This window comes from Equus caballus, chromosome 17 (assembly GCF_041296265.1).
Source record: "Equus caballus isolate H_3958 breed thoroughbred chromosome 17, TB-T2T, whole genome shotgun sequence".
NCBI classification, from domain to species: domain Eukaryota; kingdom Metazoa; phylum Chordata; class Mammalia; order Perissodactyla; family Equidae; genus Equus; species Equus caballus.
The window spans coordinates 98,916,008-98,930,959 of record NC_091700.1 but is presented as its reverse complement, the minus strand read 5'-3'; the positions used below and the strand labels follow the sequence as shown (position 1 = coordinate 98,930,959).

Genomic DNA, 14,952 nt, shown 5'->3' with positions numbered 1-14,952 from the left:
TCCCAGCGAGGCGTGCACAGCAGGCAGCGGGAATGGAAAGCCATCAGCATCTGTGACAGCACCGGGAGCGTGCCTCTGGGGAGGGTGCCCTGGGCAAACAGGATGGGCAGCTGGGCAGCGGGAGGCCCAGCGTGGCACCGTGTTGCAGAACATGAGAGAGGGAAGCACTGATCTGCAGGGAGGGGGGGACCAGATGAGCTCAGGAAGCAAGGAGTGCGCAAGGGCAGCCAGGCGGCAGAATATGGTCACCAGGAGCAGCAGATGGAGGACACCGCCTGCCCGGGGGCCAGCACGGCTGCTGGCTGATGTGTCCCTCGTCACACTCGCCCAATCACTGGGGTGAGGAGCAGGGACAGCGGACTTCACCCGGCCATGGTTTCTGCCAGAGGAGGAGGCATGGTTGTACCAGCAGGATTTAGCCAGGAAGGGGCCCACGAGGACACACCGGGAGATGAGGGATGAAAACGTGCGAGAGGCTGCGGAGAGGAGGAGGCATGAAGCCCTAGTCCCACTGGGGTGGAAGGGCTGGCGGTGATGTCAGAGCAGCGGGCCCTCCGCAGGAAGCCGTGATCACATGGGAGGTTCAGAGTGGAAGCTGTGGTGCGGGTTGTCCTGGTGTGACCCCCAGGAGCAGGTGGCTGGGGCCGGGAAAGTCAAGGACCCAAGCTGCAGGGAGGCCAACCAGCGCCCACTAGGCTGCAGGGGAGCAGAGAGGGTGAAGGCAACAGCAGAGTGCCAGCCTACTGATGGAGCTCCAGAAGGCACAGTGCACCCACGTGGGAGGTGGGGGCCAGGAGACGGCATCAGCCACGGGGACGTGCAGAGTCTGTGGGATGAAACGACAAGGATGACCTGAAAGCGTGGGCTCTCAGTGGTGGAACACGGGATTCTGGCGGCCCCTCCACTGCTCATGCAACATCAAAGTGGGCTTTGAGACCCACCTTCGTTAGCCATGTGACCAAGCCTCTCGGGGCCTCAATTTCCTTCTAACATCAGGGCGATGATGCACTCTCACTGACACATGACTGACACGGTGGTGCCCACATCCAGAGGACTTCCAGGGTTAGGATGGGCTTGCAGTGGCCCCCGTGTCAGCCTGTCGCCCATTGTCCAATAGAGCCCTGGGCTGCGCTGTTGCCACTGCATGTAACTCATGTACCATTCACTTCATTCAAAGCTTACAATTCAATAGTGTTCAGTGTATTCACCGTTTGCAACCATCACCACAATCCCTTTGACAACATTTTCCTGAGCCCAGAAAGAAATGCTGCACCCACTGACGTGACTTGCTGTTTCTCCCTTCACCCCTCCCTAGGCTAACCTCACCACCTCCTGTCTCCTGGATTTGCCTCGCTGGACATTTCACATCGTCAGAATCACACAATGTGTGGTCTTTTGTGCCTGGTTCTTTCATGTACATGTTTCAAGTTCCGTCTAGGTAGTAAGTAGCATGTGTCGGAACCTTATTCTTTTCGTGGCTGAGTAATATTCCATGGTATGGATGGACCATATTTTGTTCATCCATTTATCCGTTGTGGCTATTTGGGTGGCTTCTGCTCTTTGGCTGTTATGTGTGATGCTGCTATGAAGATTCACATACAAGGTTTTGTGTGGACGTGTTTTCAGTTCTCTTGGGTACACACCTAGGAGTAGAATTTTGTTGAGTCTTTCTGAGGAACAGCCAAACTATTACCCAAAGTGTCTACACCATTCTGTGTTCCCACCAGCAGTTATGAGGGTCCCCAGATGGAGGCATCGGGCTCTCTCTCCTGGCCGTTTGAATCGAAGCAGGAACAAACCATGGCAGAAGGTGGTGCACGTTCATCTCTCAACAAGCTCCCAGGGAATGAGTGAAGACAGTCACGCGGTTGCTCGAAGGATGGAGTTTGCATCAGGAGGCTGAGAAGACCCTTGGCGGGCAGGGGGTGCTCCCGACAGGCTTCCAGGAGAAGTGAAAGAGGGTCTGAGATTTGCAAGGATTGATTCAGGTGAAGACAGAGAAGGCTGCCTGGGCTAAGGGGACAGCGCAGGCCACTGCACTGGGGCTCAGGCCACCTCTTGAACACAGAACGTGGTTATAGTGGTGTTTGTGGGGCCAAAGGAAGAAAAAGGATGACTCCTCGTCACCAGATTCCACCTCAGGCCACAGGACGAGGAGATGCCCCTTCCCCCCACCAGCTGTGACCCGCAGAGCGCCACTGTCTGGGGAGACCCTTGGAGGCACGTCAGGTGATGGTGACGGCCAGGACTGCAGGGCCACCACGGACCCCGTGAAGCTGCTGTCCACTTCGCTGACCGGTCAGGCCAGGCCTGTGGGGGACAGAGGTGTAGCGGACAGGAGGAGGAAGCACCAGCCTGGCCTGGGCTGGTCTCCCCCTTTGTTGGTCCTGAGTCCCGTTCCCACGTGATACTCAGCAACTCACTAATCTATCTAAGAGCATTTGCTGTCATGGATGGGACAGTCTCTCCACGGGAAAATGTAGTTGTGTGTTTTCCGAAATAGGAAAAGCACCGTTGGGACCCAGTACCACCTCTGCGGGCCCCACTCACTACTCACCCTTCATCACTAAGCACCGCATGGGAGTTAGTTCGCCACTGTAGCCATGCTCCGGGGGCCTCCGCGAGGGCAGGCATGCCTAGCAGAAGGCAGGGCATCAGGCCGATGGCTAGGGATGCGGGTCCACTCTCCCCATTGCTACGAGTTGAACTGTGTTGCCCCCAAAATGACACATTGAAGCCCTGACCCCCAGGACCTGTGAATGTGACCTTATTTGGAATTAGGGTCATTGCAGATGTGGTCAGTTTAAGATGAGGTCACACTCACGGTGGGCCCTCATCCCATGTGACTGGGGCACCACTGGGAAGAGAAAAGAGACACAGAGAACAGCCTGTGAAGACACACACACACGGAGGGACGACGGCCACGCGCCGACGGAGGCAGAGATTGGAACGATGAGGCCACAAGCCAAGGACTCCAGGGACTGCCACAACCACCAGGAGCCGGGAGCAGCAGGAAGGTCCTCCCTGGATCCTCCACAGGGAGCATGACCCGGCTGACGCCCGATTCCAGGCTCTTGGCCTCACGACTGGGAGACGATAAAGGTCTGCTGTTGGAGCCCACCCAGCGTGTGGTGCTGGTTACAGCGGCCACATGAAACTCACACAGCTGTGTTAACGATAGTGCAGGGACAATCACTAGAGAAGAAAAGGTCTTCAAAAATAAAATCGTAAGAAACACCTATCTAATACGGCTGTTGGAAAAGAAGACAAAACAAACCAAAAGCATTGTGGATTCCAGGGGGGTCCGGGTCAGACCAGGGTCTACGACTCCCCCACCCCCACGGGCCATGTGGCTCAGACGGCGCCCGCTGGCTGGTGTGGTCTCAGGCCCCATCCCCCTCCCTGCCCTCCCTCTGTGTGAGGCTCCCAACCACACAACCCCAGCCGGCCAGTTACACTGGCAGCACCGTCAGGGCGGGGCATCCCTGAGCCATTAACTCCCTCATCCTGTGCGGCCACCAGCTTTTAATTTTGCAGTGTTGCCATATGCAAAAGAGTCACCACTTCATTCCTCCTTCCAGCTATTAAACACCAACCCCTTTTGTTTACAAATAAAATCAAGTTAATTAACTATTGCATCTAAGTTAGGGAGAAATTAAACAGCATCAATTTCAGCTCCGGCAGAGCCCAGATGATTATCATCCAACAAAGTCTACAGAAAGGGCATCCTGGCATAATCTGTACGTGGGGTAACTCTTTAAAAGGGCAACACTTCCTTTTATTCCATGCTGCTGTCTGAGCAGTTTTCAGAATCTGTCCAGCATCTCGCTCCTGGGCCCTCACCTTCCTCTGGTGGAATTCCAACCACGTCCGAAAAACACTGAAAATACCTGTCACTTTCCAACCTAGAAAGGAGAGCGCCATCTTAGAGTGATGCAGACCCCCGTAACGCAGCACAGGCCTTCCAGGGCAAGCCCGGGCCAGCTGCACACAGGACCCTAAGGGCAGGCGGCAACGACCCCACCCCACGGCAGAGGGGAGCATGGCGGGAACCACCAGTGCCCAGGAGCAGCCCGCCCACCGTGTGCTGAAGATCGGCTCTAGAGGAAGGGGCCGGGAGACGAGGCTGGTGAGGAGGCCGTGGAGGTAGAGCGAGGGCTAGCTTTATTGCTTATAAAGGTAATTATTGCAACACACGAGAAATCTGCCGAGAAAGAGCCTAAGGACAGAAAGACATATCACAGAGATGGATGCGCAGGGGCAACCCCTCTTCTCCCAATGGCATGTTCATCATGGAGCCAACAGCATCGACACGAACGTATCGGGAACGAAGAGAAGGTTTCAGACGGCATTTAGACCTCGATTCCTTTTTGGAGAAACTAGACCTGTAAAAGTGCCAAGGATGTCACTTCTAAAACACCTTCTAGGGATCTGGGAAATTCTGTAAAAATTTAAAGATGCACAGTACGTCCCCAGGAGTGGATGACGTAGCCGCTCCCCGCCCGGCTGCTGCAGCTGTGCACACGGACCACCCCGGAGCCTCCCAGGCCTCTCTCACCAGTGACCAGAATAAACAGTTAGGTAGCTGTCAACACACCGGGTCACCTACACACACCTGTATGGAAAGACACCTAAAGTACGTTCAAACAAAGGCAATCTTAGCAAAAGGTCATAAAAATTCTGCATTTTCCTCTAGAACTTTCAAGTTTTTCATATATAGGTCTTTAATATACCTGGGATTATTTTTGTTTATGATGTGGTATGGGGATTTATGATTTTTCCCACATAGACTTTTTTAAAAGGCAAGTTAGAGAAGAATATACTCAATGGGATCTCATTTGTGGTGTTTGTGGGGAAGAAAGTCACTGCCCCCCCATATCTGCATTTGCCCAGAAGAACAAAAGAATGAGTAAGACACATCACATCAGCCGCTTTGGGGGAGGGGGGTGCGAGAGGGATGCCCGCTTTTACTTTGTATCCTTGTGTGGTTTGTATTTTCCCTATGAGCAGAAATTTATAATTACAGACGGGCAAGAAAAATATAAATATAAATGCCTAAACTGCCCCTGGCACACGAACAATTTGAATTAGGGGTCTCGAAGGCACCACACATCCCCTTCACAATGCAAACCAACACAAGCGCATTTTTGAATACCCACTCGCTTTAGCCTGAAACGATGATGGGAACCCTCCACACTTGGGATACAGGCTGCATTTTGGTTCTTGGTGGCTAGGTGCCCGTGCAACAGTCACTCCACCCAGAGAGGCTGTGAGGCGAGCCAGGCGCATGGACGCACTGGGCAGCGGTGCCTTCATCTGGTCCTCAGGCCCCCCTTCCAGAGACACCCCACGTCCAGCGAGGGCTCCCTCATCACAGGTCGGCGCCCTCGGCTGGGACACGCTAGCGTTCACGGCTGCGGGGCTGGCCTCGCTGTACGTCCTCACTACCTCGCAGGCTTGCCTTCTGGAGGCCAAGGGAGAATTTCTTCTGGGACTATGAAAAACGTGAACCACCACATGGACCGACTTATACAAGCATCAAGAAAGACTGTTTTTTCTGCAAGATACCTACCAATTCTCCCAAAAATCTGGTAGAAGGATGACAAAGTGGTGGTTACGACGTTACCGAACAGAAAACTATAGTGGCAACGGTGACTGTGCTATGCTCAGCTCCTTAGGTCTAAGCGGGAGTTGTGGGAGGGGAAGGGACATGCTGCGGGAACTCGTAGACACTCCCCTCTCTTCCCTGAGTACCATCTCCAGCCCTCTGAGCTGGACCGTGGCCCTGCCTGGAGGGAGTGCCAGGGACGGGCGCAGTTCGGACAGACGAGCACCTCTCTTTCGTCATATGACGTTCTTACAAGGACCCCACAGGAATCTTAAAAATGCTTTCACTTATTCAACCCCTCACCACGGTCTACTGAGCATCCTGAGGGGTGAAAGCCACCACTCCACGAAGGCAGACAAGTGGAGGCACACCGAGCAGGTCAGCTCTTCCTCGCCTCGACTTTTCCTTTTTAATCTTACTTATCTTCAAATATTCCCAAACCCAAGATTTTCAAGGCAAATGTGATATTTTCCAGTGTCAAAAACTCACACCAGAATTTAAAAATATAAAAAAGTCAAAAGAAAGTGTGAAGGTGACATGCACACCAAAAACACATCATGGAAGATAACGTGATGTATTTGTAACGTAAGAAAAGTCATCAGTTTAATAATTACAATGTAGCATGAGTAGTCAATGCCAGGACACCGTCTGTGGCATTTTCGTGAAGTGTCCCACAGCTGTACAGGTGGCCTCTGCGTGTCCCAGGAAAGTGGAGAAGTGAGGGGCATCGGGAAGCGAGCACACAGCCGGGAGGCACTCAACGTCCAGGACGCGGGCGCACGTGGGCAGGCACACACACCGCAAAGCACGATGGACAGTCTCTGACGCCACATCGCAACATCACGTGGAACTGAAAGTGCTTCATATCTCGGGATAGGAAATGGCTTGTCTCCTCGTGCGTGAAGGGTGAGAGCAGAGCAGTGGCCCCTAGGGTGAACAGTGCCCCTTTCTAACATCCCCATCAATTCCCAACCCCCCGGAAGGTCACATGGAGAAACAGATGCGGTCTGCTCACAACAGGGCAGGTGTGTAGAACTGCTCTCAGGTGCATCTTCTCTGCTCCCTAAAAGCCAAGTAAAATACTGGGTCCACATGAAGAAAAGGTAATGCATCACACAAGCATCCCGACGGCCGCCCCGCTCAGGGGAGGGACGGGACACACAAGCGCTCTCACTCGGTGTGTCAACCGTTAAGGCAGGTTCCCTCTGAGACCCGTCCGGGGATGCTGACGGCAACATCACCCATCCCAAAGTGAGGGAGGGATCAGGCGACGAATGTTGTTCCTGAGTTAAAATTTGCTTAAGACAGCAAACTTCAGTACACTCAGATTTAACTGTTTTCCACTGCAATGTCTTATGCATCAACAAAAAATGTAAAAATAGGACTTACAAAAAAAAAATCTTCTCTAGTCTTAGCACTAATGAACGAAATGCTAAGTACAGGAAGTTGGCAATTCTGGTTGAAAGGTCTAGTGTGGGCAGGTCAACGCTGGGCCCCAGACACCTGCTGAGCACAGAGCTGGGAGGGGCCAGGCTCAAGCAGCCGACCTACCGCGGGGGACAGGCAGGCAGAGACTGATCAGCGGGCGCGAGGAACAAGAACCGGGGAAACCAGACCACCGCCAGTTCCAAAGCTGCCCAGTTCAAGGGCACCAGAAGATTCTGATGCAGTGAAAGGATCTCCTGACCAACAGATCACGTCACTGAAAGTCACATCTGATGCCAAATGGGTAGTTCTGAGAAGTCTCTAATGCACGGCACTGCAAGTTTGGTTTTTAAAGATGTAACAGTGGCTCTGTGAAAAAGCTTATCTTGCTCTAAAATCGACCTCTTCAGAGAAGGGCAACGCACAGCAAGCTCCTGTGCCTTCACTGCCGTCTCTGAGGCAGAGCGGAGGCTGGGCTCTATGGCTGAGCCGCCCGCCAGGGGCTGCTGCGGCTTCGAATGCCCCGCGGAGCCGGGCTGGGACAGGCTTCCTGCTCCATTTGGACTGGGGGGATGGACCCATGTTACACTTGCATTACTTAGGTGGAATTGAAGAATTATATTGCTTTATTCTTGCAGAAAGAGGGAAACACTTTTTTCCCCAGCGAGTGCTGAAGCACGCTCATGCGCCACATGACAACATTGTGGTCAATGACAGACCTGCATACACGATAGTGGTCCCATAAGGTGAGCACCACACAGCCTACGCGGGCAGCAGGCTGTACCATCTAGGTTTGTCTAAGTGCGCTCTATGATGTTCCCACAACCACCAAACTGCCCACCAGCTCATTTCTCAGAACGTAGCCCCGTCATTAAGCGATGCGTGACTGCAGTGCTTGCTGCGCCCTGATGGCAAACAGATCTGAGCTCACATCGGCCCGACAGAGGCAGCCTACCCATCGGGGCAGCTCACGGTCACCCTGGCTCGTCTTCATCAGCTGCAGTGAGATGTAATAAATAACACACTTTATTTACAGGTCCTAGTGAAGCTTTCTCTTTTGAGGGGAGGACAAAACAGTGCACCTTGTCAAGTGATCACCCTGGCCCAGAGCATACAAGTCTGTGATGTCCCAGAGGCTGTGAGGACGCCCCGATGCTGACGGTATTCACGGGAGGCAGGCAGAGTGTGCACCCGGAGGGGGACACGGTGGTGGGGGTGTGACAACTCCGACTCCTGGCTGAGGCTCAGACGCTCCCTCACTCGGCCAGAGCGCGGCCCTGGGGACCACTGCTGGCCGGGGACTGCGACACGGCTTTCACAGAAGACGTTCAAATGGTACTAAGTATCTCTGCAGACATAAGTAAGGTCAGTCCGTCAGGCACCCTCAGATGCGATGCTGAGGAGCCTCCTCCCGGAGCGCTGCGGAGAACAAGTCGGGCATCCACCGCGAGCCCCCGGCCCTCCACGGCCTGCTCCCTGGAGTGTGTGGACACGGCTCTAGTCCGCGGACCAGGGCGGTTAGTGGGAAGGGAATTCTCGGACGGGCATCAGCCCTGACAGCAGAGTCGTGGATACGCATTCAAAAGAGAGCATTTACAGGAAACACGTCTGTATGATATTTCTATCTGCTCAGTAAAGCCTGAAGGACCAGGACTCGTAGTCAGTCACTGCGCTTATTGCAAAATGAGGTAATCGCCATGTTAACAGAGTCAGGTAATGCAGTTCAGTCCTCAGGGTCTACACCTCGTGTCTGGATTCTTCAGGACAGTGTGATGAACTCCAGCTTGTCCACGCAGAGGAAGATGACTTTGGGCCAGCCCTGCCCAGCTGGGGCCGGGGCTGGCGGCCTGGGCTGAGCCGGCCTCAGGGCGGAACGGAGGGCGTCCCTCACAGGTTGGTCTCGTCCCACGCGGGGTCGTTGAGATTCTTGAGGACCTTCCTCACCAGCTTCTCCAGGTCTTTGCGCGCTCTCTGCTCTTCCTCCAGACACTTCTTCATCTTCTTGTTGTCCTGTAGAGGAAGCACACACAGGACACTCACTATCCTTGGCAGAGAAGAGGACTTCCCTTTCCCCAGGAGACCTGGGCGCCTCGCGGATGAAACGCCGGGCTGGAGTCTGCCCTGGGCTGCGGTCACGGTGTGTTTAACAGAACTGCCCACGTCCACAGAGACGCTCAGGGCTCCTGACTGCACAGCTGTCCTGGGAGCCAAGACAACCCCAGGAGGAGAAACAGCCCTAATGTCTCCTGTTCCTAACAATCGAACCCGAAAATCTCAAAGGAGGAGGTGAAGTCCCGCAGCCACCGCGGACGCTGCTGAGGGGCTAAGAGGAGCAGCTCTGAGCGCGTCCAGGGGCCCGGCGGGCACCCCAGCACTCTGTGCAGCCCAGACCACTGCGCTCACGCTCTCCTCCGCCTCCCCTCACACCTCCCGCCTTGGGGGCAGGACGTACCGCCCCTCCTCGGAGAGCAAGGCCACTTGTACAGACAAATAATATACAAACATACAAAACAGACTGGGTTAGTTAAGTTTAACTGATTCGTTGACCTGGTTTCTTAAGAACAAAGACCATGTGTTATACAAGAAAAGTGGAGGAGAAGTGTCACAGCAGGAGCCTGATAAAATTACTGACTAGATGGAATTCTAGATATTTTAAACACTAATTCCAACAGACTCTGAGATGGTTGATGATGTGAAAAATAATATATTAAAAAGAAAGAGTTTAAATAAGTCACTTTAAAAATTCATTTCCTGGTCTATCACGTTCATAGAACACCAATTATCTGATCTACTGGAATTCGGAAAGACAGGCCCTCCTTTCTGTACTATTTTGCTTATGGACGACCAGCTTCATTTTTAACATAGTGTTTTCCTCTTTTCCCCCATTAAAAAAAAGATTATGAAAACTAATTATGACTCACCTGTCTTAACTCTTGGACTTCATCCTTTAACGCATAGACAGTATCAACAAGACTCCTGAAAGAGAAAACAGAATGAACTCCAGAACAAGAAAGAGGGATGAAGAGGACACACAGAAGCACCTTCCCAGGAGACAAGACACCACCAGGTGAAGTGAACGGTGCTGCTCTGCCCCGTTTCCTGAAGACCTAAGCCCACGCATGTCAGAGCAGCCAGCTTCTGTGCACGGGAGGGGAGAGCCCAGGCAAGTCAACGGCAACCCACGATGAAAGCAGCAGTCGTTTTTGAAGCCAGACTCCCCCTCCCCTCCCCTCCAGGCGCCCCCACGCCCCCACCCCTCCCCTCAGTGCATCCCCATGCCCCCACTCCCCCTTCCATGCCCCACCCCTCCCCTCCATGCACCCCCACACTCCCACCCTTCCCTTCCATGCCCCACCCCTCCCCTCCATGCACCCCCACACTCCCACCCTTCCCTTCCATGCCCCACCCCTCCCCTCCATGCACCCCCACACTCCCACCCTTCCCTTCCATGCCCCACCCCTCCCCTCCATGCACCCCCACACTCCCACCCTTCCCTTCCATGCCCCACCCCTCCCCTCCATGCACCCCCACACTCCCACCCTTCCCTTCCATGCCCCCACCCCTCCCCTCCATGCACCCCCACACTCCCACCCTTCCCTTCCATGCCTCCACCCCTCCCCTCCATGCACCCCCACACTCCCACCCTTCCCTTCCATGCCCCACCCCTCCCCTCCATGCACCCCCACACTCCCACCCTTCCCTTCCATGCCCCACCCCTCCCCTCCATGCACCCCCACACTCCCACCCTTCCCTTCCATGCCTCCACCCCTCCCCTCCATGCACCCCCACACTCACACCCTTCCCTTCCATGCCCCACCCCTCCCCTCCATGCACCCCCACACTCCCACCCTTCCCTTCCATGCCCCACCCCTCCCCACCATGCACCCCCATACCCCACTCCCCTCTGTAGAGACATGCCTGCTTTAAAATACTAGAATATATCTTACTTTTCTTCTATCACTGTCTGACCGTTACTTTTAGTTTCTTCGACTATAATCTTCTCTTCTTCTGGAAGCAAAACTTGTGGAGCAGATTCTTTGCGTGAACCTACCATCATTAAAAAAACAAAAAACCCACAGGTGAATTCATGGCGGAACTAAAAAAACTTGACTATAAATACTACTTACATATTAGTATTAAATCCCAGGGACTGTACATTAAAAGAATACTTTCCAGACAAAATAGGGAATGGCAACTTTTACCAGTTTTCTCTAACAACGTCTACTGAACCCAGTCTTTTCACGCCTAAAGCATTATAGAGAAGAGGAAATGTTAGCCTTTTTGCAATTTATTAATTGAATCTGGATTATGGATCTTTTAAATTCTGAAATTTTCAATAGGTAGTAAAGGTTGACTATAGTGCCCTGCATATTCTGGAATATTCAGATTTTTTTGGAATAGGTATCCAAATCAACCAAATTTTGAGCCATAGTGTTCCAGGAACTTTAGAAAGACCTACCAGACTCTGCAGTACACACACACTGAGCGTCTATAAATCACTGAGTGTCCAGTGAACTGGCAGTTCAAACATTTAACTCCACAGTAACAGTTACAGATGTTACAGCACAGGGTTTAGAAAAAAGTGAAGTTTATTACTTGGCTCTTTTATGAAAACTTTATTCTGCATTCCCTGGAATATGAACATTTTTCTCAATGGAAGGAAGTGAATTGTTCACAACATCAGAGGAACGTGCATGCCACTTAACCAACCTAGGATACTGAACCTAGGAACGTTCATGCCACTGAACCTAGGACGGTGTCTCAATCAATGTTTGCTGCAAAATAGGTATGCTAGGAATTAACTGGGGAACCCAAAAATGTATCTTAAAAGGTGAAAAAAGAGAATCAAATCTTATTTAACGATGAAGGAAGAAAATAATCTCTCCTAAGACAATCTCTCCTGGGGCCAGCGGTGCAGCAATTGTCTGCGTGCTCTGTTTCGGTGGCCTGGGGTTGGCCAGCTCAGATCCCAGGTGTGGCCCTACAACCACTCATCAAGCCATGCTGTGGCGGCATCCCACAGAAGAACTAGAAGGACTTACAACTAGGATATACAACTTTGTACTGGGGCTTTGGAGAGGAAAAAAGAAAAAGAGAAAGACTGGCAATAGATGTTAGCTCAGGGCCAATCCAATAACCTTCCCCGGAAGATTAGAACATCTATTAAATAAACAAATAAATAAATAATCTCTCCTTAAAGGCTATACAGCACTATTAACATACATCATTTATATTTTTGAAAAATTACATCAGATGAAAATTTCAAGGATATAATTCTATCACAGAATACAAACACTTGCAAGTGGTATTGTGATAAATTAAACATTTCTCCATTAAAAAAATACGCTTGGTGTGTGACGTGCAATTAATTATAGAGATGGTGCTTCGACGTGCTGCTGTTTTCCTGGTTTACCTTTGGTTTGTCTTCCTAAAAGTCTGTCAAGTCACAAGACGGCACCTGTTCATCATCGTATCAGAGGGACGTTCAGTATAACACAATGTTTTAAAGATATCAGTTTAAGGAATAGCTTCACCAGCATTTTATTGCGGGCTTTTACTCCTCTGAATGGAACAAGATTAACAATTACTGTCAACGCTTGATGACAAGAGGGTTCACAAAATGTCACAATGGCCCGGGAGCAGCTCCACCATCTCCACAACAGCAAGCTACAGAGCAAGGGACAGGAGTGTACCAGCCACGGGGCCTTGGCCACATCCGTCCCTGCCGCCATGGACATCTGCAGACCCACTCTGTCCCCATCTCCCAGACTGGGAGGAGTATCAACACAAGCCCACTGTGAAACCGTGGCGTCAGGAGCCAAACAAAACTAAGATGTGGACCTCCTGCCTGGTTATCCCAGGAGCAGGAAGATTAAGCTCTGGGTAAGCCAGTACAATTCTGTGCTAGCACAAACTTCAAGATCGAGACAGAGATATAGATATCCACTTTACATCAGTAAAGGGAAGGGCTTCTATGTGTACTGAGAGTAACTTTAGCATCACAGTCAAATGCAGTACCTAGAATTCTCTCTCAAGCTGCAGTGAGCTGGCAGACAGGAGCACATTTGTACATAAACTTGTCAAGTACATTTCAGAGGACTGCCCGCAGCGTTTTCATGCTTCACACCGCACTGCAAATCCTGGACCAGCACATCTGTCGCTTTCTTCCATCATACCCCTCGTTAAGGCCACACTCCACCTTTTCACACAGTGACCTGCACAGCCAGGGAACTGCTTTTCAGACAGAAGGTCATGTCCTCCAAGACATGGTCCCAGAAAGGGAGACCTTTTTAAAAATGCTGTCATGCTGACAACAATCCACCTCCCCGGACTATGACCTGCTCCAGGTGCCAGGGCTCCACGGGGGGCGGCCGGTGCCGGCTGACTTCTTCTAGGCCTCTCTCGCTTAATGGGGATGCCTCTGGGACATCCGGGCCACGTGGGAAATAAGGAAGTAGATGTGTGAAACAGATTCCCAAGAAAGCACAGGGACACCAGCAGTCTTAAGAATTCTGAAGGCCAAGGAAAATCCTGTGCTGTTGATACAAATGTGAATGTTACCCACGTTCATACAAGGAAAAGTTAATTCATGTGCATCTTCCCTAAAACTAGAAACAGATTCATCAGGAGTCAGATGTGTGCATCATACGTGTAGAAAGCCAATGGCTTCGCTTTAAGTTTCCCCATGAAGAGAAGCAAACTAGTGACGTGGGACAACTCAGCCTGCTCCTGGATTTTCCCCTGTCACCTGCTTGGAGCCCAGAGAGTTGCTGACTGTGCATCAGTCAAATCAAGAAGGCATCAGTTGTGGATCTGTCACAGCCAGTTTGTAACACATTTCCTCCAATGGATTAGCTATGAGACAACGGGTTGAAAATTTTCTTACGTAACAGGAAGATTAAAGTCAATGTATGTCTTTTCAATTATTTCTGCATCTTCTAGCTTCCTAGGCAACCTATTTACCTTATGCGTTTCCACCATTAAAATGTTCAAAGAAGATATGAAATAGAATCACAAGGGATGTCTGCTTGTAGAGAAGGGGTCGGACAGCAGACGTGGGCTGCTGCCCTGCAGAGGTGCTCGGATGACCGAACTCCACTCGGCCTGTCCGCGGAGGTCCTCAGTCCACTCGGCCCGGCACTGAGCCCGAGGCTCAATCCCATTATTCGAAAAACAGGAGGACCAAACCAACTACCTCTGCAGGGCTGTTCTGAGGACTGATGTAAAAATTACATTTGATAAATATCTTTTTGCCAGATGAACTCATAAACATGAAAGCCTTAAATTCCGTTGTGTGACCTAAGTAAATCAGAGGGACAAAACCTGTAAGAACTGGTGCAACCAGTGCACACGCATGACAAAGGTCTTAGTTTTGCAAATACACTTAAGCATACAAGAATTTAACAACAGATTATAAAAATGTAAGTTAGAGAATGTTATATTATAAACAAAACGTACTAACTGCTTGATTGCTGAAATGTGCCAATGTGAAAAATGCCATTATGGATTCGATGGTGAGCCAGGAGGCTTCTAAACGAAGATGATTTATTAGCCTGCAGACAAATTCATAGGATGCTAACAAGCTGCCTTATTTCAATATAACATATTTTTCTAAAATGACTGAAAATATTTTAGTCTTTCAACAAAACAATAAAGGAACATTCTCCAGTCAGGTTTATTAATAAGTTGGCTATTTCTCTAAGAACAAAGTTCTAGGAAACAGATTTAGCAAGTTGTCTCCAAGATCATGATAGTATTTTTAGAGGCATCACAGCACATTTTCCCTGAATTATTTAGGTTGGAAAAATAATTTAACTGCAGAACTACCAAAAACTGTTCTATCACTTTATTTAAACCCTACGAAAGGGACCGAGACACAGATGAACAGGTTCACGATGGTTCCAGCACAGTGAAGATCT

The 14,952-nt window shown here is 51.0% G+C and overlaps 1 protein-coding gene across 15 annotated transcripts in view; it reads right to left on the bottom strand.

Annotated features, from left to right (window-relative positions):
* Positions 1–6,166: 6,166 nt before the first annotated feature.
* The window catches only part of ARHGEF7 (Rho guanine nucleotide exchange factor 7), a 155,577-nt gene continuing 146,791 nt past the window's right edge, over positions 6,167–14,952 (bottom strand). For all 15 annotated transcript variants that reach the window (XM_070240471.1, XM_070240474.1, XM_023621846.2 and 12 more), the window contains 3 exons: positions 10,981–11,080; positions 9,955–10,009; positions 6,167–9,043 (listed from right to left, as the gene is read on the bottom strand). In XM_070240471.1, coding sequence (XP_070096572.1) covers positions 8,921–9,043; positions 9,955–10,009; positions 10,981–11,080 — 278 coding nt within the window. In that variant the 3' untranslated portion in view covers positions 6,167–8,920. The remainder of the gene's footprint in view (positions 9,044–9,954; positions 10,010–10,980; positions 11,081–14,952) is intronic.